Source organism: Pelobates fuscus, chromosome 1, assembly GCF_036172605.1.
Source record: "Pelobates fuscus isolate aPelFus1 chromosome 1, aPelFus1.pri, whole genome shotgun sequence".
Lineage (NCBI taxonomy): Eukaryota > Metazoa > Chordata > Amphibia > Anura > Pelobatidae > Pelobates > Pelobates fuscus.
Genome location: NC_086317.1, coordinates 372536945 through 372560885, shown reverse-complemented (window position 1 = coordinate 372560885; position 23941 = coordinate 372536945). Strand labels below are relative to the sequence as shown.

Here is a 23941-nt window from a genome sequence, read left to right as displayed (position 1 = left end):
ACTGACACACATATATACACACACACAATGACACACACGGATACACAAACTGGCACATACAAACACAGATTCACACACATTGGGAGATACACACACTGACACAGGTACACACACACACGTTTAAATTTGCTGTTTACTTACCTTTTTTCTGCAGGAGGATCTACAGTGCTGCAGGCTGATGTTGATGTGCTGCTAAGTCCCCGCTGCTCCCTCTTCCCCTCCAGGCGGCGCGTTCCGTCTGGAAGGAAGTGCTGTCACTTCCTCCCAGCATCCAATACTACAGGGGTCTGGTCGTGGTTTTAGACGGCCGCGGCACCTGACCGTACCCCCTAAATGCTTGGACCACAAGACGGGCAAATTGCCGCGTAACCCCAATTTTGGGTTCTGCGGAACACTAATTGGGAAACACTGAGTTAGACATAGATGGCCATGTCAGATGCTTCTGAGTTTCAGACGTAGCATCAGTTGCATAGGTTCACCATCAGTATAATAAGTATGTTTGACAGCCTTCCACAATTACTAGAAAATACAGGAAAACCCACTCATGTTGTCCCTGACACTCATCTGGTGTGTGAAGCTGAAGAAGATATGATCGGCCTATCTCCTTAATTATGGATTAGCAGACATCATAGGAAGTCTGGACCTCTATCATATTTAAATATTTACATAATAGCAACTCCTTATTTTAGTATCCTGGTAACACCTTGATATTAGGTGGTTGCTGCTTGAAAAACAACTTTGACAGGTTGTCTGTTAAAAGGATAATCAAGGCATTATTATCACTGGAATGCTCTATAGTGGTTATGGAGCGTGGAGTCCCTGGCACCGTGCCACTGTAGATAATCACACCATTTTATATCTGTGGCGAAACCAACCTCGCCACTGGGCCCTGGAGAAGCCTGTTTGCTAGCCTCCTACCTGCTGACTATGGCCCCTGGGTTATTTGGGGCATATTGTACTTTATATTGCTGCTACTGGCTCTTTTAAAATCATCGATGGAAATATTGGGACTTTTTGGGATTGTGGCGAAACCGACCTCGCCACGTGTCCTTGGAGGGGGCTGATTGCCCGCCTCTTGCCTTTGGACTATGGACCAGACTTTATGGGAATGTGATACCCCAGATAGCTATACCATGGAGCCTATTCATATAATGAAAGACTATGGGAAAGACTTTAGCTCCATGGCAATTGTACTGTGTGAATAGGATCTGCGCGCTATTCGGTAGTTTCGTGCGCTCAGATCCCAGCTATCTGGGGATAGGTGAAATGTCTGTGTGTTATGTGTAAAATGTGACTTTATGTATTTTAAAGTGTTTTATGTCGTTTTGCAACCATGTGGTTAATGGAGTCTGCCTCTAGTCCTAGATAATTGGATTACTTCCCCCCATTGTCTCCAGGATAGAGGGCCCTGTAAAACCATGCTTCCAGAAGGTCAAATGCACATTTGTACTAACTTTTGAACCCCTGGTCCAATTCGTATGATTCTTGAGTATGTTGTTCCCCTGAATGGATTGATTGTGAATATGTATTTTTATGCGAATGTGATGTATATTTTGGGAGTTATGAATGTTGTGTAAAAACTGTATTTTCCCTACCTATGATAATTGTATTTTCCTGTGTGTACAGATAATTAGTTTACAGGTAGAGGGGAGGGCTATATGTGGGATGTAACTATTGTGTGATTGGTTAATGTACGTTACTGTGTGTGTCCCTCCCCTTCATGGGAGCACCTAATAAAAAGGGCTGCAAGCTAGCAGCCAGAGAGTTCCTGTTTTACCCTCAAAGTGAAGTGTCGTCTCATTATTGGGGGAAGGATTTATTGCATGCTGTTCCAGTTTCACTGCTAGGAGTGCAAACCTATTCGTATGGTTCCTATTCAACTGTCTACAGCATTCAGAGGCTTGAGAGAATTCATATGCTTCTCTGATTCGGTGATTGTGGTGTCTGCCAGAGTGCTTGGAGGCCTCAGGAAGCGCTAGGAGCATCCATTAACGGAGGTACCCAGTCGGGGTGCCAGGCGATCCGTTACAATATCACTTTGACCTGGGTCCTTAAGGCATCTCCTGTCTGGCCCATCTTGAAATATACAATATATATATTAGTCACTGTTTGGTCAAGTAAGCTTAAGCCCATATACTTGTCAGTACTCACTGTTAGTGAACAGCAATGCAAATGGCTGACTTTAAACTGCCATCTTGAACTGGCATTGGTCATCTGACTTACATTTAAGTTGTATGCCAAATCATATTTCAGTGGATTCATCCCAGTAATGGTTACTTATGTAAACCAATTGGTGGGAAAATTCTAAACATGGAACAATCACCATGGAAACCAATGGAATGTTTCTACTAACACCCAGGACATACTTGAAAACGAGAGAAACCTGTATGTATCTTTCCTGGTAAAATATTTTATAAATAAATAAATAACTCCTCTACGTTTAGTACTTTGGTCCATTTTATATAAATATTCTTGTTTGTGTCAACTGGTCTAGAACAAAACATTCTGTGCTCACTGTAAATATATACAACTTCCAACTCAAGAACATAGCGCGCATCCGCCCATATCTAATGCCGGACGCAGCGAAGGTACTGGTTCATGCTGTTGTTCTCTCTCGCCTTGACTATTGCAATCCCCTTCTCACCGGTCTTACATGTTCCCAGCTTGCACCGCTTCAATCTATAATGAATGCGTCTGCGAGGCTTATTTTCCTGTCCGGTCGCACCTCCCACGCCTACACGCTCTGTCAGTCCCTGCATTGGCTTCCCGTTAGATATAGGGCCCAATTCAAAATTCTGGCGCTTGCTTACAAATCCCTACATAATGCTGCTCCAACATACCTATCCTCCCTCATACACAAGTATGTCCCGTCGAGACCCCTGCGCTCAGCCCAAGACCTACGCCTATCCTCTGCCCGGATCCCCACCTCTGATGCTCGCCTTCAAGACTTCTCCAGGGCTGCACCTCTTCTGTGGAACTCCCTTCCCTCCTCAATCAGACTTTCACCCAGCCTCCACTCCTTCAAAAAATCTCTGAAAACTCACTTCTTCATTAAAGCATATCAATTAAACTGTCAGCAGGCTTCTCATCCCCCTACTTTAACCCTTTGTGTCACTATACCCCACTCCCTTCTCTAACAAACTATTTAATCCCCCTACTTTAACCCTTTGTGTCACTATACCCCACTCCCTCTAGCATGTAAGCTCACCGAGAGGGGCCCTCAGCCCCCTCTGTTCCTGTACGTCCAGTGGTCTGATCTCAATTATGTGTCTGTTAGTCCACCCATTGTACAGTGCTATGGAATTTGTTGGCGCTATATAAATAATAAAATAAAAATAATAATAATATAATGAACAAATAAAATAAATTAATCAGCCACAGTAGTTTTACCATTTATTTTTATGGTTTATTTTTCAGAAAAGAATATGCAGTGAGTTCCTTCATAGAAGTCACAAGAACTTTATTAGTGGGGATCATGACATAATTTGCAGAACTAAAATTCAATGAAATAACACTTTATATGGACCACAAGTGCGTAAAACACAAGTCACACTTTGCAAGTCAAAACTTTAAGATGATATTTAAAATGTACATTTTACAATATACATTTTCAGTGACTTAAGTTATACAATTGCATTAATACACATAGTTCCTTTGGCAATGGCAATAATATTGATTTAATTTTTTTTTTTTAATATAAAAATAGAACAAATTTTCCACTATTTACAAACATATTACAATTACACGTTATTTATGGTAAACACTACCAAATGGCAAGCCATGTGTGAGAAGAGCAAAAACACGGTAAAAAAATTAAATACTCCACATTTCATAAAAATTACATAAACAACAAACAATATCTGTTTGCAAATATCAAATGGTTTTGACCTGACAGGAATGTAATCCTACCATTTAATTTCATTTAAGGCACATTGGGGGGGATTTATCGACACTTTGCCACAAAGCAGACATTACTCCTGGTTTGCACGTTGTTATTTTTTTTTAGAAAATAATACACATTTAAAAATGTTTAACTACAGTTTGGTACAATGCCAGAGTAAACCACGGATAGATTCCTCCCATTGTCAATGTCCGTGTTTGTATACAATAAAATCTGTATATTTTGCTGTGTGTGTAGGTGCATTTCTGTTATGTATATAAATAGGTGTGTCATATATATCATATGCATACACAGTTATAAATAGATTAATATTCATCGTTGGACTAAAAATTCATTGAATTCTTTACATTTGGGTTTAATGATTAATCAACCTATTTTTAGATCTCCCTAACTTATGTCTTGACCCTCTTTGTTAGTTCAGTTGGTAAATTGGGGTTTTATAAAAGTTGATATGTATCAAGGTGTTCGTCTGAAAATGGGAAAAAGTGGTCTATACCAGATTTGCCAAAATAATATCCCAGATAATAAAATACAAATAAATATATGTTTGTTTCATTTTTGTTAAGCAGCACAGTTTTTGTTCCAGTTTTGCATCTGTGCAAGGTCAACTTCACCAAACACCCTTGATTATTCTCCTGAGTGCAAATCAGAGGAGAGGAAAATGGCAGAGGATGTCCTGTTGACGACCAATTAACGTTGCTTGAACTGTTTGGGCCTGGAAGACTTTCTTAAATTTGACTGTGGTTATTTCAAATGTGACATATTTAGACCTTCTTGTGTACCTTGATTTAGAATCCTGATGCGTGATCAATAACTTATAAATAATTTTGATATACAGCCCAATAAAAAAAAGTCTAGGTGGGCCTCAATATCACTTGTAAAGTTCATTTGTACTGGCTCAAAGTTCATCTTGCTCACATGCACTGTCACTTGGGGCAGCGTATCTTTTTGAGCCAGGAGATTTATAAAGGGGCATTGTGATTTCTTGGAGGTCAGGAAGTCTTCCAGACCGTGGGGGAGATATTAGATTTATTGTCCGACTTTCATAGTCTTTCGGCACTACTTTTTCATAGACACTCGGCAAGGCACCAGTTTTTGCGAGATGTGCTTGCGCTGGAGAAGATTGATAATAATTATCTCTGTGGAGAGGGTCACGGGGAAGAGATGTGCTTTTACAAAAACTGGAAACTGAGAGTTGCCCATGCCCTGTATGCATAGTGGGGGGATGGACGTTTGGGGGTCTACCACAGGATGGACTCCAGCAACGATCCGAATGACCTAGAATCTTGCACTCAGTCGTACAAGCCCATAATCCTGAAAGAGAAAAAAAACAGCACATTTTACTATTATGAGTCAAATATTAAATTGCACATTTTTTAAACTGGATGAACCATATGTATATCAATTGCTCATAATTACCCAAATTTCTCTAGTTTTGCAGTCCCAATTAAAATTATTTTATCCTACACCTTGAGTATACCATATAATAATTAGATTGAGGATATTATTCAACATCATTTCATTGGTATGTCAGTTTTGCTAATTATTTATGCAATTGGCTGAAATAAGGGTCTATTTGGAACTGGTAGAATAATTTTGAATGGCTATATATGCATATAACAGCAACCTTGTGGCGACCTTGGCATGACATGTATAGTGTGCACATCAAGACAGCTTTTTTAAGCTATAGATCATGTTATAGATCATAGAATGACATGGATTTTGTATATACTGTACATTGTCACCAAAGACATTTTTAGATGGCAAAAGCAATCGTGAGCAATAGATTATCAGCATAACAATAACACAAATAATATGTAATATGCATATTTCTTTCTATCCATACAATGTAAACTTTTATATATGAACTATAAATTATATTAACTTCTTCATGCAAATTACATGCCAGGACTGGCATTAAATAAAAGGGGTTTTCCTAATACCTTGTCTTGCAGGGGATTGTTAATCAGATATCAAAAAAGCATACTACAACTACAGTTATTATTATTATTATTATTATTATTATTATTATTATTATTATTATTATTAATATTATCTAAAACACCAATACATCTCACAACATTTTTTAATCGGGGCAAATTAGTTCATATTTTCACAGAACTAAGAAATAAATATATTTTTTAACATTAGAAAATGAAACTCAGACAGCACATGTATTATTTATTTTTCTACTTTTTACAGCTGAAATCAGTTTTAATAAAATCCCACACTCCCCAATAAAGTGACTGCCATCTGACAGCCCTCAGCAGCCCCCTCCCTCCTCCCCCTCGAAGCCCACATATCTGGGAGAAGTAACAATGTATTTCTGTGCTGGGTGACAAGTTAACCCTTACCAGTCTGCATGTGGTTAATGAGATCTTTCTTGAGTGCGTCCCCGCTGATATCTGAATCGCTGTCATTGAAGTCACTGTCTCCCTTGCCACTGTCTTTCCCACTGAATTTCTCCGCTTCCCGGATGGAGATGGTGTTGAATGAATGTCCTTTCCAGACTGTCACCGTGGTTCCTGCTTCCTTCCCGTACCCAGGAGCCTGGGCATAGCCCTGCAGGAAACAAGTCATTTTAGCAATGCCATTCTTTCAGACCACTGCTGTGACCAGACTGCAACTCCCATCACCTTCTGCAGGCAAACGGCTGGCTAAAGCTCATGAGAGTTGCAATCCAGCTAACAGCTATTATGCTTTTTTGGTGTTTCAACCCTTCCCCTTCTGCCTCCCATCCACATTTGTGCTTTTGCTCTTACCTCGTTATTAGTTGTCCTCAGCCTCTTCTGAGAGTCATACAGACAAGCCCCAAAGCTTTCTTCAGTGCTGGCCACCACCTCTGGGGTGACTGCTGTCTCATTCCCAGTGAAGGGCTGGGTGGCGTTGGGAAATGGTCTGGCATCAAATAGGTTTCCATTCTGGTTGTCTATCAGTTCTTCATCATCCTGCTCGCCTTTCTCCAGCTCTGAGATGTCTCTGGGGTTCTTGGCATCAGCCTTCATTTCTTTCCTGCGTTTGTTGCATGTGGTTGCAATGGTGACGATGGCCGCTAGGAGCAAGGTACAACTCCCAGCCAGGACAATGATAACGATTAAAGGGATATCCCAGTGGGAAACATTCTCCTCCCAAGGACTCGGCTGCATGACCTCGTGGTTCACTGGAGGGGTCGCCCCTGTGACTAGGAATCTGATCGTGGCTGTGGTGGAAAGGGATGGCCGGCCACTGTCGGTGACCGTTACCAAGGTTCTAAAGACCTGACCCAGTTCCCCGCTGAGGTCAGCAGTAAGGAAGATCTCCCCGGTTACTTTGTTCAAGGTGAAGATAGGCGCCCCTTCCTCTGAAAGGCTAAACATAAGTTCAGAGTTAACCCCTTCATCGGCGTCCTTGGCTTTAATCTGCGTGACCAGGTAGCCATGTGGAGCTCTAGCAGGTATCCCAACTTCTGCAGATCCATTGGACAACACTGGGTGGACAATAGCAGGTGCGTTGTCGTTTTGGTCAACGATCTTCACCTTGATGTTGGCACTGCTGGTGAGCTGTGGAGACCCACCATCACTTGCCTGGATCCTTAAGTCCAGTTGTTTGAGGATCTCATAATTAAATGTCCTCAGGGCATAGATGGACCCCGTGGCAGGGTCCAGAGACACGTAAGTGGAAATAGGAGCCCCCATGATCTCTGTGTCCACCAGTCTATAAATGACTTTTCCATTGTGACCAAGATCGGGGTCTCTGGCGACCACTGTAGTGATATAGGCACCAGGAGCATTATTTTCTAAAACAGATACTTCATAGACAGGTTTGGCAAACACAGGGGCATTGTCATTCTCATCACTCACCCGGATGGTGTACTGCTTAATGGTTTTAAAAGGAGGAGAACCCAGGTCTTCAGCCACCACAGTCAGGTTGTACTCGGCAATCTTTTCCCGATCTAATGGTGAGGTAGTGACTATCATGAAGCTGTCCTCATAGGCTTGCTGGAGCTTGAAATGATCGTGGCCGTACAGAGTGCAATGGACCTGTCCATTCGGACCGGAGTCTCTGTCCGTGGTGCTGATCAGAGCTACAAAGCTGTCCTTAGCCGCTGCCTCGGTGATATAGGCGACTCCCGAGCTGATGGAGGTCAGGGGGGTGATGCTGATAGCTGGGGCATTGTCATTCACATCTATAATATGGACGACGACTTTGCAGGTGGCTGTTAAAGGGTTCGGGCTGATATCCTGAGCCTGGACATCAAACTCGTAGGTTTGTTTGGTCTCAAAGTCAACCTGACCTTCAAGAGTTAAGCGACCGGATTTGGGGTCGATCTTGAAGAGTTGTCGAACCTCCTGAGACACCTGGGGACTAAATCCATAGACAATCTCTCCATTCACACCTTCATCTGGATCAACAGCATTGAGGTCCAGCAGGAGGTACCCTAGGGGAGAGTCCTCCATGAGCTCCACAGTGACCGAGCTCCTCTCGAACGTTGGACTGTTATCATTGAAGTCCATCACCCGGACACTGACCACAGCGCTGCCTGAGCGAGATGGGCTTCCTCCATCCATGGCCACCAGCTCCAGGGTGTAGGAGGACTGGCTTTCCCGGTCCAGCTCTTTCATCAGCACCAGGTCTGCGTATTTCACCCCATCAGCCCTGGTCTGGACATCAAGGCTAAAGTGACTATTAACTGAGATCTGGAAGCTCTGGATGGAGTTTGACCCAACGTCCTCATCAATAGCTATGTCCAGGGGGATCCTGGTACCTACAGCAGCACTTTCAGACACCTCCACAGGTATCTCATCGCTGGGGAACTGGGGGCTGTTATCGTTAATGTCCCTCACCTCCACCTCTACATGGATGAGTTTGAATTGCTCCTTGGAGAAACTGACCACATCCAAAGCCAGTATACAGTTAAGAGTCTGTTTGCAAATCTGCTCCCGATCTATCCTCTCCCCGATGCTCAGCTGCCCATCGCTCTCCCGAACATGGATGAGAGAATTGTTAAACTGCTTCATCAGACGAAATCTCCCCTCTCCAGGTATGTTAAGGTGCATGTCTTCTGCTAAAGTCCCAATAACAGTGCCAGGTTCATCTTCTTCATAAGTCCTGTAACGCATTGTCTTACAGGTGCACATCGGTAGCAGCAAAGATAATAAGAGAACCTTCAGGCTTACATCCCAGGAGCAACATCTCATTTTTGAAGTCATTTTTTTTTTTGTTATTAAAAAAAAATAAAAAAAATAACTATAAACAAATAAAATAAAATAAAATGCAGGTATGGATTATAATATAAATTGTGAACTGGCGATGGCTAATGAGATGCAAAAGACAGTTCATACATAGCAGCTACATAAGCTTTAAGCATTAATGTTTTGTGTGAAGTGTCAATGCCCCTTTCCTTCAACACAGTCTTGTAGTTCTAAGCGAGTCTGGAGACTCTTGTGAGGGTTTTATAAGCTCAGACATGCAAATGAGCACACGGAGCAGCCAATCACAGGGCTAGCTTTGACACCTTCCTTTAGAATTCTTCTCATAGCTCAGATTTAACTACTTCACTGCTCTTAAAGATTAGCAGCATTGAATAGGTCTGCAACGAATTGGTGGGTCATTTAGCAACACAAGGGTTACATTGTAAAAAATAAAGAGAGGGAACAATAGAATGTGTACAGCCTTTTACTGTCTGACTTAAATCGTGTTTGGTCTTCTTTTTTTTTTTTTTTTTTCAAGGTTGAACATGAGATCATAGAAAAAGAATATTTCAGCAAATGGGTCGAGTGTTTTGTTAAGTTTGTATCTATAGGACCCTGCTGATGAACAGGTGCCCTTTTTCTGTGTACAAATATCCAAATCTTTGGAAGCTACAGTCTTACACACCATCAGATCTGAATAGGGGCATATAATGGAAACACTATTTTTCATCCTTCTCCATTAATGTTCATAGCAGGCACCCATAAAATAGATTGAAGGATTAACTTGAATTCATTTTATTCAAATATTTGTGTATAATAGCAATTCAGTCATGTGAGAGCTCATGGTAAGATATGCAATTTGATTTTCAGATGTCTGTAGCCCTGATTTAGTATGCAAGTCACTCACCAAGTGGCTTTCTTAAGCTCTGGACACTAGCAGGCCAAAAGAAAGTATTAAATGTTTCAAATAGGATTTAGCAGAGGCTTGAAGAGATTTGGAAAGGTTTCAAAGATCAGACAGTATCAAAGGCTTATAGAACCCTCGTTAGCAGGAATAGCTGAATAGCGTGGCAGGCTATCCCATTCCTGACACCAATGTCTGTATTATTCCCACATGACAGGCACAGGGGGACTGAGCTGAACACTTTCCACAGAGAAATTGGGCTAAGATGAATATAACGAGCTAACACCACATGTATCCATTCTGCTCCCCTATTCAACCCCAATGGCTGCCACAACTCTTTGACAAAACGATGATAGACGCTGAATGGGGCACAATGCTCCTGTCATATTAGAATGCATTTAGTAAGCGATCCCTCCTGATGCTCTGTTCCGCTTATTTAGGGGATTTTCTTTTTCCTGTGCTAACAGGGCCTCTCTGGGAAGCAACATCAGCCTTGTTTCAGGCTACCAAAACCTCAGCAGGGGGTTAAACCTGGCACGGACCGTAGGGGGACTGAGCCATCTGCCTTCAGAGAGGATGAAGACATGTCCCCAAATCTGGGACCATCCTGCTTCCTGTGAGTGAGTGCTCTATAAGGTGGAGCACGTGTGTCACACGACCTATTCTGCCAAAATTCCGTGCACACCATGGGAGGGGTGGGGGGGAGAGGTACAACAATGAATAAAAGCTTTTCCCAAAATTGCATCAGATCCTCTCAGAGTAATATCACATATTCATTACATCTCTCTAAACAACCCGTTGGATATTTTCCATTTTATTCCCTTTACTAACTGCATTCTGATAGACATCTGCTCATATACAAGGCTGGGATAATATACATAGTGATATCATTAAGTACATACAGTGTAGCTTTATGTAGCAAAGGGATATAGTGTATTCTTATACATACACATCTCATGTTCTTCCAGCTGTAGGACTGCATTCTCTGCCAGTGAACAGACTGCAGAGAGTAATGGGAATTGTAGTCCATAAAAAAATGGAAAGTCTAAGACTAGGCATTTAAGCAAAGCCTATGGGGATTTGTTCCGTACTGTGATCGTTTGATAATCTTAACGAGATGAATAGATATTAGTCTAGAGTAGGAAATAATAAACACGTGTAACCCTTTATATGCCACCCGAGATGAAGATTTCTATACTAAAGACATTGCACTATCTCCACTGTGTGGAATTGAATTTGCAGTCTAGAAACATAGTTAAGAATCTGCGAAAAGAGACCCGATTAACCCTCTGAGTATCTCAGCCAGGCACAGGAAAGGTTAATTCCTGCCAGGGTTATAACATTGTATATTGCTCTGTAATGATGACCACTCTGACATCTTATCGATCAAGGACACAATTAAATCCGGCACTTAAATATATTATATCCTGCTCTTAGCTTTATGATCATTAAGGACCAGGGAGTGAGATTCGGAGTTGCCTTCTCTGAGCTTATTGTTTGGCATTATCTAAACAAATCAGTGCTGCTCTTTTGCCAAGAGTCATTTGTAGCTGAAGTATCTGCTCCCACAATGAATGTGCCAGGCAGAGCTAAAATGCAGAGTGCAGCGCCAGAAACTCTCTGCTACTGAGGACATCTGTGTGCTCTGCACTCACTCAAACACTATCTCTATGGCCAGCCTAGTGAAGACCCTGCATGTATATCACTAGTCTGTTATCACCAGTATCAGTTATAGTATGCATGCATATCACTAGTCTGTTATCACTATTAATAGTATAGTATAATATAATAGTAATATAACTAGTCTATTATCACCAGTATCAGTAATAGTATGCATATATATCACTAGTCTATTCTCACCAGTATCAGTAATAGTATGCATGTATATCACTAGTCTGTTATCACCAGTATCAGTAATAGTATGCATGTATATCACTAGTCTGTTATCACCAGTATCAGTAATAGTATGCATGTATATCACTAGTCTGTTATCACCAGTATCAGTAATAGTATGCATGTATATAACTAGTCTGTTATCACCAGTATCAGTAATAGTATGCATGTATATCACTAGTCTATTATCACTAGTATTAGTATAATATAATAGTGATATAACTAGTCGGTTATCACCAGTATTAGTAATAGTATGCATGTATATCACTAGTCTATTATCCCTAGTAATAGTATAAGAATAATATCACTAGTCTATTATCATTAGTAATAGTATTCATGTATATCACAAGTCTATTATCACTAGTAATAGTATAATAGTAATATCACTAGTCTATTATCACTAATAATAGTATAATAGTAATATCACTAGTCTACTATCACTAGTAATAGTAATAGTATGCATGTCACCAGTCTATAACCAGTCTGTTGTCACTTAACTATCACCATTCTTTTATCACTAATCTGAGTAATTCCAGTCCACTATCACTATTCAATCACCTGATTGTTATTACTAGTCTGTGTATCGCAAGTTATATATTATTTTTGACAACACTGTTATCACTAGTATACAATACATCCAATTGTTATCATTAGCCTGATTCTTAACCAGTCATTTATATTACTAGTCTATACAGTTTGTCACTGTTCTGTGTATCACAAATCTATTATCACTAGTCTATTTCCAGTCTATGACTAGTCTATCTATGAATCTCATGTTGTTGTTACAAGTCTGTGCATCATCTGACTGTTTTCACTTGCCTGAATATCCCCAGTGTGCTAGTGTTGGTATCACCAATCTGTTATCTTAGCTTATCACTAGTTTGTGTATGGCAGACCTGTTTTCACTAGTCTTTGTACCGCTTGATTGTGTATCATCAATATTTTGTCATTAGTATGTGAATAACCAGTCTTCTCACTAGTCTATCAGGATTCAGTGTCAGGATTTTATTAATAATGAATCACGTCCTTTAAAACAATTGTGTTTTGCCAGTCCATCAGTTACTGTGTGTATCACCAGTCTGTCCTACTTAATGTATCACTAGTCTGAGGTTCACCAGTCCGTGCAACAGCAATCCGTCTGTTAGCCTACATATCACCAGTACTTTTTCCACAAATCCTTTTATCACACGTCTATCACTAATCTTATGTATTAATTACCAATATTTAATCACTAATAATGCTAATATAAATCCTTTATCTTTTATTGATACATATGTTATGTTAATCCTCAATTACCACTATGTGCAGTAATCAGCACTGTGTGTCTGTATGTCAATTTTCATCACTCTGTTATCTCACTATTGTTTGTATGCCCATTAATAGTGACTGTATGTTGAATATGTCACATTGATCTCTATACGGTCATGGTAAAATACTAGTGATCTAAGTGTAGATGAGTCAGACAGTCTACTAGAATTTACAAGCATTATTTATTTATGTATTGAAACAGTATAGATATAACAGACCTCATACAGAATATATTATTATTTTTATTATTATTTTATTATTTATAAAGAGCCAGCAAATTCCGTAGCGCTGTACAATATATAACCATTCTAGAATCAGAGCAGCGTTTCTCTTGTGGATGTGTTTATTACACAGGACGGGGGCTCAGAGGGCAGTTAGACGAGCTGATTAGTTAGAGACCCAGGGGTCCATGTTATCTAATTGAGGCTGTAAGAATGTAGATGTGTGGAATCATCTCGGATTCAGCTTTGGGCAATGATACCTCCAACCCATTCCTAATCCCACCCTTCGTAGGACTAATTACTGCTGGACAGCTAATCCAGAAGCTCCCATTCTCTGATTGGAACACAATCTGACTAAAAGTAATGAACCCAAAAAAACATATGACAGAGAAGATACATTTTTAGTTTGGGTAGCAGAAAAAAAGAAGAAAAAAGCATGACTCCTCTATCTCTGAATATATTTTTCCCCCTGTGAGAGTTATACATGAATCTCTGTTTCAGACAAAGGTTTCATATTCAAAGATGCTGTGTAAATGAGAAGAGGAGAGGATATAATACAATAAGCTATTTATGGGCCGGTCTGCCAGTGTAGGGTTTCTCATCTAGTGATACAGATATGAAATAAATCAATGTAGAGAATTCTTAGGACATATTTGGAACCATCATTTAAACATAGTCTAAACAATGCTCTATAGAGATTACATTGGGTTTGCCACCACGTGCAGGCTCATCAATACAATGACAGGCATTGTTCTAACACTGATACCATTACTGGGGGAGGGGGTTATTACCTATTACTTAATCCCTGCTGGGCTTCAGTGGAGTTTAGCACATGCACGAACCAATTTAGCACCGCAGGGGTTACAGGCAAGCAGAGTCATATTTACTGACAAGTGACACTGGGTAGTTAACAAAGGCCTATTTGAAATGTGGGATAAAGGGAAATCGATCAATAGGAGAAAAATAGGCAGATAGGTATAGATACATGTAGGCAATTAACTAGGTTATTAGTGCTGTTGTTTGCAGCCATTTTGCAACATGTACTAATAAAAATTCACTTATTGCCATTTAAATACTATGATGTGCTTATTATACATGCCGCTGACTGGTAGAGAATCTCATGAGTTCTAGTATATCAACAGATATAGGTCAATTATTAACACTATGCTGCAGAGAACCAAGTCATTATTTGAAAGAAGGAATTAGATTTCGTATCTAAACATAAAAAGATCCACTCACTACTCCATCCAGCCATCCTTCCAATCATCCATCCATCCATTTATTCATTTATTAATCCATCCATCCATCCACATCCTATATTCCATCCATCCATCCATCCATCCACACATCTATCTATCTATCTATCTATCTATCTATCTATCTATCTATCTATCTATCTATCTATCTATCTATCTATCTTGCCACATATCCACATCCATCCATCCTTCCTTCCATCCATCCAACTATCCATCCACCCACATCCTTCCTTCCTTCCTTCCATCCATCTATCCATCTATCCATCCACCCACCCATCCACATATCTATCCATCCACATATCAACATGCCCAACCACACATCCATCCATCCACCCCTCTATCCATCCGCATATCTATCCATTCACAAATCCACATGCCCAACTACACATGCATCCATCCATCCATCCATCCAGATATCTATCAATCCATATATCCATATGCCCAACCATCCATCCATCCGCATATCTATCCATTCACAAATCCACATGCCCAACTACACATCCATCCATCCATCCATCCAGATTTTTATCAATCCATATATCCACATGCCCAACCACACATCCATCCATCCATCTGCATATCTATCCATTCACAAATCCACATGCCCAACTACACATGCATCCATCCATCCAGATATCTATCAATCCATATATCCATATGCCCAACCATCCATCCATCCGCATATCTATCCATTCACAAATCCACATGCCCAACTACACATCCATCCATCCATCCATCCAGATTTTTATCAATCCATATATCCACATGCCCAACCACACATCCATCCATCCATCTGCATATCTATCCATTCACAAATCCACATGCCCAACTACACATCCATCCATCCATGGTGACTTTTCAGGTGACCTTCAGATAACCTTGACAGATGATTAACCATTTAGATGCTAGTTACCCTTATCTATCATATTGCAGTCAGACAGGCTTGCTGTGACACTTTGTATCTGTTTTGCAGAATTTAATAAAATGCCTTCTTCTTCCTGACTGTAAATGCAAATCTATCAAGTGCACGCTCCGGATTGTGACACAGTCTGCTAAAGATAGGAATGTTACTCATTTAGTTCTGAAGGACACTTGCAGGAGCTGGTGTAACCATGACTATTATCTCATGGGCTAAACATGATTTCTTTTTACTGCTCCACTCTGTCAGATGGAAAGCTGGCACAGAACCAAAAAAGACAAGGTTAATTATCCAGAGGATCAACTATTTTTTATCAGGTTATGGGCACACTCAATTGTTTAATGCTATTAAATGTCTGTCTATGTGTGACATTCAAGACTGTCACTTTGTCCTGCTTTGATCATGCCCCCAATTATTCACTGTGTTAATAGGGTGTGCTATCTGTACAGTGGGGGGTGAGTATCTCAGCTTCTGTGTCTGTACACCCTGCGTGCTAAAATAACAATGGCAATGTCCTTTATTTGGGGTTGTTCTAATGGGACCACTGGAATCTAACCCAGGGGATGTGAGATTTGGGAATAGTATGGATCTGTGCTTTATTCATGCATTGTGTCAATAAACAATAAACACAGTCATTACAATATGTTGCAGTCTGTGGAATGATGTCTTATCAGCTTTGCTGTTATGAATGGGTGTCTAGTGCCTCTGAATTTTTCAGTCAAATAAATATTTTTTTCTATCATTTCAGCACAATGTATTGGAAGAACTAGATAAATATCTGGAACAAATTACTGCACTTTCAGCAGCATTTCTCTTAAACATATGGGGACAGACAAATATTGCAGTGACACACACAAAGCTGATATGGCTTCATAATATGCAATAGCCCATCTAAGACAACAGAAGTGTAAGCTGGCAAGGGATCAAACATGATCAGATGGCAGCATCCTTGACATCTCTCTAGAGGGCAGTGATGGTGCACCATGGCATGGAAGGTTCATCAGGGATCATGGGCAGTGGCGTACATACCAGGGTCGCAGGGGTCGCGGCTGCGACCGGGCCCGGCCCACCAGGGGGCCCGGCCGCCCCTGCGACCCGGTATGTACCCACAGGGCCAGCCTCTTCTGCTGGGGGGCCCAGGAGCCGGCCACCTCCGGGCCCCCCGAGGCTGGCCCTGCTGTCACCCGGCTGGCGCGCGCGCGAGGGAGCACTGTCCCCTGTGTGCTCCCTCTTCAGCTCCCTCGCGCACCGCACTGAAACCGGAGCCGGAAGATGACATCATCTTCCGGCTCCGGTATCAGTACGCGGCGCGCGAGGGAGCTGAAGAGGGAGCACCCAGGGGACAGTGCTCCCTCGCGCGCCCGCCAGCCGGGTGACCAGCAACACCACTGGACCCCAGGGAATCCCCCCAGCTCTCACACAGGTAAGGAGGCTGGGGGGATTAAATAAAAAAAAAAAAACAGAAAAAACGTGTGTGTGTGTTTAGTGAGTGTGTTAGTGAGAGTGTTAGTGAGAGTGTTAGTGAGTGTGTTAATGTGAGTGTGTTAGTGTTAGTGAGTGTGTTAGTGAGTGTGTTAGTGAGAGTGTGAGTGAGTGAGTGTGTTAGTGAGTGTGTTAGTGTTAGTGAGTGTGTTAATGTGAGTGTGTTAGTGAGTGTGTTAGTGTTAGTTTGTGTTAGTGTGTGTGTGTGTTAGTGAGAGAGTGTGTTAGTGAGTGTGTTAGTGTTAATGTGAGTGTGTTAGTGTTAGTGTTAGTGAGTGTGTTAGTGAGTGTGTTAGTGAGTGTTAGTGTGTGTGTGTGTGTGTTAGTGAGAGAGTGTGTTAGTGAGTGTGTTAGTGTTAATGTGAGTGTGTTAGTGTTAGTGTTAGTGAGTGTGTTAGTGAGTGTGTTAGTGTTAGTGAGTGTGTGAGTGTTAGTGAGTGAGTGAGTGTGTGTGTTAGTGAGTGTGTTAATGTGAGTGTGTTAGTGTTAGTGAGTGTGTTAGTGTTAGTGAGTGTGTTAGTGAGTGCGTTAGTGTTAGTTTGTGTTAGTGTGTGTTAGTGAGAGAGTGTGTTAGTGAGTGTGTTAGTGTGAGTGTGTTAGTGGTAGTGTGTTAGTGGTAGTGTGTTAGTGTGAGTGTGTTAGTGAGTGTGTTAGTGTGAGTGATTGTGTTAGTGAGTGTGTGAGTGATTGTGTTAGTGAGTGTGTTAGTGAGTGTGTTAGTGAGAGTGTTAGTGAGTGTGTTAGTGTGTGTTAGTGAGTGTGTTAGTGTTAGTTTGTGTTAGTTTTTGTGTGTGTTAGTGAGTGTGTTAGTGAGTGAGTGTGAGTGAGTGAGTGTGTGTTAGTGAGTGTGTTAGTTTTAGAGTGTGTTAGTGTTAGTGTGTGTGTCTGTTACTGAGTATGTTTGTGTGCGTCTGTCACTGAGTGTGTGTCTGTCAGTAAATGTGTGCGTCTGTTCATGAGAGTGTGTGTGTGTGTGTGTGTCTAAAGCACTTACCTTTCTCCAGCGCCGGGCTCCCTTGGCGCTGGGGATCTCTCCGTCCCGATCCGCCTCTCAGCTCCGAATGCACATGCGTGGCAAGAGCCACGCGCGCATTCAAACCGCCCATATAGGAAAGCATTACTCAATGCTTTCCTATGGACGTTCAGCGTCTTCTCACTGTGATTTTCACAGTGAGAATCGCAGAAAATCCTCTAGCGGCTGTCAATGAGACAGCCACTAGAGATGGATTAACCCTCAGTGAAACATAGCAGTTTCTCTGAAACTGCTGTTTTCAGCTGCAGGGTTAAAACTAGAGAGACCTGGCACCCAGACCACTTCATTGAGCTGATTTGATCTGGGTGTCTGTAGTGGTCCTTTAAGTGTATGTGTTTATGCATGCACTGGCGTACATACCGCGGTCGCACGGGTCGCAGCCCTGCGACCAGGTGCCCGCCCGCCATGTGTTGCGGCCCCAGCCCGCGCAGAGTAAGCGGGGGGGGGGGGCCCACAGATCAGTTTTCGCACCGGGGCCCCATGGGTTGTGTGTACGCCACTGATCATGGGAAATGTAGTTCGCAAACATTTGCAGTGCCAAAGTTAACCATTACACATACAGGGGCTTTTGAGATTGGTGTCCTACTTTGGTGAATTGACACAAAATAGGTTACACACATGACTTGGCCTTTTAATACACTTAGGGGAGATTTCTCATGGCAAAACAAGTGCTATTTGGGTGTAAATTTGTGAATTAATTAATAAATAATTATTAATTGAGTAACCTATAATAGAATAAGGGAATATGAAATAAATTGATCAAATAGATTATCCATGAAGATATTCCCTGGGGCAGCCTGTATAATGTATTGTCACTTCTCTGGAACGTACACCACTGAATAAAACATTGAAAATGACCTATAACTCCTGTAGAGCTTTTATTATTATTATGACGCTCTGTTTTCCTTTACATTTTTATTAAAGGTTTTGAAAATTAGATCATAATCCAGTTCAGATAAGGCAAAACCAGGACCAACATTGCAAATGTGGCCTCAGATGAGAATAAATAGAACCATTGTTTAAATTCTCCTCTCCCCTGAATGCTTTCCCTATGCTGACTTCCAAGTGCAAAGGACAGAGCTTATAGCAATGACTGACAAGGAACTAAGATGTAGGTGTCCAGGTTGTATGAAGCGGTGTGGATTTTTAAATGTAACTTTATTTTTCACACTTGTCCCCACCCACCTACAGCCATATTTATTAACAATTCACCTTGTGTGCCCTCTTTTACAGGCCTACTCGTACGTTGGTTTCGGCACACCTCAACTAATTTTGCTTCTCCTTCTACATTCCATTATGTTTTAGATAAATTCCGAGCACAAGTATATATATATATATATATATATATATATATATATATATATATATATATGTGTGTGTAAAGGATAATCAGCACTCCCAGGTTTTGTAGAAAAACAAACTTCTATTTATTCCGAAATGTCAACGTTTCAGTTCCTCTAGGGAACTTTCATCAGGACAGCAAGCAACTTGATCAGGGTTGCTTGCTGTCCTGATGAAAGTTCCCTAGAGGAACTGAAACGTTGACATTTCGGAATAAATAGAAGTTTGTTTTTCTACAAAACCTGGGAGTGCTGATTATCCTTTACACATATTGAATAGTGCAATCGAGCACCGGGTCATTAATATTGTAAGTAGGAGTGCAAGGTTTTTCCCCCCTTTTTATATATATACATATATATATATATATATATATATATGTGTGTGTGTGTGTGTGTATAAATCATATATATCATATACATTGTATACACTAGTAAAGTGTAAGGGCTACAATGTTGAAAAATGTATTCACTTTGTGGTTTTCTTTGTAGGTGGATCCTGTGTGATTCTATACACAGAAAGGGAGACCTAGACAGAGTGACTCTTTGATAAACATATTGGTACTCGATAGTGGATATGTGCATGCTTTTGTTTCAGGTCTGTCCAGATGAAGAAGCACCTCAAGTCTTCAAGCACTGCGGGACAAAATCCTGGGCAAAAAAAATAACGAATTGTGCTAAAGTCCAAAATATGAACAAGCATTATCTGTTTACCTTTTTACGGCTGCGTCTGTGAGGGAAGTATACCTTGTGCTTGTTACACTTAAGAAGGCCACACTGGAAGTGCCTGCTTGTGTTTGTATGTACATAGCTCATGGTTGTAAGTCAGGCCTCTTGGGGTTATTGAAGGGGAGTTTCTTTGGGTCATTATATGTAGGAACTGTCAGACTTAATTAACATTGGCTAATGGAGATCTAACAATTTCATACAAGCTTTTTTTTTTTTGTGGTAGATAATAAGTAAGAGAGAATTAATAATGTAAAAGAGCCACTAAATGATTTAATGCTTTCTTTGGGTTAAGCACGCATAAACTCAAGTGTTATACGTCAGGATTAAGACAAAGTTTGGTGTACCTGCATGGTATATGGGACAAGCCGGAGGACATGATAATGCAGATGCCTACTGGATGTATTTTTGCATGTATTTCCATTTTGCAGTGAATGACATTTATTGATGCAAGCGACCAGGAGGACATATACCTACCAGCCAATAAAACTATTACCAAACATTGCTTCTGTGATATATGTCTATAATCAAAATGTAAACACATGAATATATACACAGCTAATTCGATTCATCACTAACATGAGCTACTAAATCTTCGCTTATTGGTCATCAAACGTCAGTGCTTCAAATCTAGAGATTTAACCCATAACTTTGGTAAATTAAAATACCATAACAGATCTCATATACAGTTAGGATGTTCTCGCACGTGAGTTCACTAAGCATCAGGCCACTGGGAGTTTGTACTCTTCCAGCCTTTTCCTTGGAGCATCTGGCTACCTTTGTCCCAGTCACGTGACTAACACATGGGCACTGCACAGGCTAGTCTAACACTTAAACCAATGTGCAAATACCTTGCAAACAGATTCATCCTTCTTCTCAACCAGGATTAATCCTCGGCCACCCGGAGATGGCACAGGCACAAGGATTAAGCAAATGTCATTGAAAGTATCAACCTTTAGATCCTTGCAGGGAGAGGAAAAAAACACATACAGTTTTCTTGATCCGAGCCACAAACCCTCCTAATCACCCTTTTATCATATGAAAAGGGTTTTTTTTTGGTCTCAGGAGGATCCTGTTTTATGTGAACAACTTAGTAGACAAATGTCTAGCAATCATGGGAGCAAACAGCTACACAGCTTAGCATTTGGGGGAATGCTATGATCTTGTGTGAGGCTTTTGGGTCTTTTTAAAGTTTACAACACTGTCTAATACTAGAATTATAAGTCTTGTGAACAGACAACAAGATTTACATCACATTCATGTGATGGAAAAGATCTATAACAGAATTTGAAAACCAGTTCACAAAGAATGGCTCAATCTCATCAGATCTCTCTGCCAGTTTAAAGAGGGTTGGAAGAAGGATACATTCTCCTATATAATAGGATTACTTTTCCCATTTCAAGTTCCATACAGCATGTAATTTATTTTTAATTAGGATTAAATCTACTAGTGGAGGAAACCAGAATTTGCAAAAAAAGGTCTTAAGTAGTAACGGGTTTTTAGACAGAACTTCGTTTTCCTGTGTACTTCTTTTTTCTATCTGGCTGCAAAGTTAAGATATATATCTGAAATGGAAAATGGAGAATAAATCAGGCTTAAAATACTGGGAAAAAAAAAGATGCAATATTTTTTAATGTGAATGTTACATTTTTTTTTTTCTTCCTTCACCCAGACAATCTTTTCTAAGCGGTTGCTTACAATTTACATTTTTATAAAGAGTTCACGCATAATGAAATATGTGCAAGGACATGCAATTTTACTAGCATTTGAATGTAGAAACACACAGGCTACAGAAAATGTTTGGAACCTTACCATTTTGAAGGTTTTTGTGTGGCTAAAAAGAATGACATAAAAATAAGCATCTGATGAAAATACATTTCCTATTTGAGTAAAGCGGTAGTGGTTATTAGATAAGAGCAAAATAATCTCAACCAACCACAATAGCTGTAGTAGATGCAATATATATATATATATATATATAGAGAGAGAGAGAGAGAGAGAGAGAGAGAGAGAGAGAGATTAAATGGTAATAAAAGTGTTTCCTTCTAAATTCTATAGGTAAATGCAAAGCAGATCTCATTTCGATTGAATGGACTAATAGCGAAATTTGTTACATAATCATTGTCATTTATGCAGAATTTATTAGTCATAATACTTTATGATTTTAAGAAAGATAATATATAGGATTATTCACTAAAATGAAAATTCAAAGTGAATTCAAAGTGACTATCAAATTTAAGGCATAAAGATAATTTAATTAACATTCAAAAGTTGTGTGTTAAAGTTCAGTATCCTGGCCGATGTTCATTTTATATGTAAATAATAAAGGCCAGAGTTCTTCCTGTAACTCTATGTGCAGTACGATCTGACCCAAATAGTTGCGTTAAAACAGCACTTTTACAAGGTTATACCTCATTCCATTGATAACGCAATGGTAATACATTCACGGAGCCAAAACATCAAAAGAGGAATGCTTATAATATCACATTTCGAAGGTTTATGATTACTTTTTTGTTTTTGTTTTATACAGTATTTAGAATTAGGGTTAGGGGGTATGTGGGGTTAGTTTTATGGGGTACTTAAGATTCAGATTAGGCAATAGGGTTAGTTACTTGCGAATTCTTGCTGAGAGTAAGTTAGAGTGTGTAGAATCTCTAGCATCCTCAAGGGCTAGTAGGAACGCCCCATGCTTTAAAGAGACTGCATAAAATAAAAAAAAACAACAACAAAAATCACGGTTTAATAGATACATACCAAAATTAAAACATGAATGCATTTAATTATGCATAAAAAAGAGGTATATCTAAAAACAGCTTGCAAATGCTGCAGATATATTTTCTGAAGCCTTTGCATGTCCTCTCATTCTTTCTAACCCCAGATTTTATGTGGCTGTCCAGTCACGGACACCCCAATGCAGCTCAATGAGAAGTCTTTAAAATGCAGTTGCTCTGGGCAATTAGCTCCACTGAGCTATACTACCAGGAAGTCACAGGACCAGTAGTCTGCTCGAAATCCAGGGAGGTGTAACAAGGTTAATTTATAAAAGTGCCAATTTCTGTTGAAATCTGCAGGTTTTATAAAATAAAAACAAGAGGCTACACATAAAGTCTTTCATCGAGAGCTTTAGTTGTCCTGAGCTGCTAAATGTTAATATTCAGCAATAAAGAATGGGGTCGACTGCTGTACCCTGCACCTTAATGATGCATGCTACTATAAATTTATTTCTATTGAAGCTCAATCTATGCCATTATAGTGTTACTGTTATGATACTTGACATTTTGAAGTTAACAATTTTAGAGTGAATTATGGGCAACAATGCATTACATTTTGTGTTCCATTTGCTTATTCAGGCTTGTAATGACGGGGGATAGAATAATGTGCAGTGATCCCACACCCTCATATACTTTCATCTCATGAGCTTTAGGTTGAGAGTAAAAAACAAAACAAAAAAAAATATGGAAACTGTAATACAAACATTGCATCAAAGAAAACTTATAGCAATACATTATCTTACATAAAAGTCTGCTTTGAGCTGATGCTGTGTGCTTGTGACTTTTCCAAAAGCAAATAATTAAATGTCAACACATTTAGCTGAATTGTGCCAGCTTTAACCATAGTGTTAGGCACTACTGTGCAGTGAGACTAGGTTCTTGAACAGTGCTGGGGTCCTTAAAAGTCCATTATTAAACAGAAAGGAGCATTTACTAATTATTAAAAGGGACACGCAAAACACCAAAGCAACTTTAGCTTAATTAAGTGGTTTTGGTGTATAGACCATGCCCATGCAGTC

The 23941-nt window shown here is 40.2% G+C and overlaps 1 protein-coding gene across 1 annotated transcript; it reads right to left on the bottom strand.

The window, feature by feature from the left end:
• Positions 1-3380: 3380 nt before the first annotated feature.
• On the bottom strand, positions 3381-9291 carry LOC134566476 (protocadherin-8-like). The gene is made up of 3 exons (XM_063425953.1): positions 6664-9291; positions 6256-6463; positions 3381-5215 (listed from the first exon to the last, which is right to left on the bottom strand). Exons 1-3 carry the CDS (start codon positions 9088-9090, stop codon positions 4800-4802), a joined length of 3051 nt encoding a protein of 1016 aa, XP_063282023.1. The 5' UTR covers positions 9091-9291; the 3' UTR covers positions 3381-4799.
• Between the last annotated feature and the right edge of the window lie 14650 nt (positions 9292-23941).

Bases quoted from the DNA above. Each gene is read 5' to 3' on its own strand.
- LOC134566476 (XM_063425953.1), bottom strand. From the start codon at position 9,090: ATGACTTCAAAAATGAGATGTTGCTCCTGGGATGTAAGCCTGAAGGTT. The intron at 6,464-6,663 runs GTAAGAGCAAAA...TGTTTCCTGCAG, and splicing joins TGAGGACAACTAATAACGAG to GGCTATGCCCAGGCTCCTGG. The intron at 5,216-6,255 runs GTAAGGGTTAAC...TTTCTCTTTCAG, and splicing joins CATTAACCACATGCAGACTG to GATTATGGGCTTGTACGACT.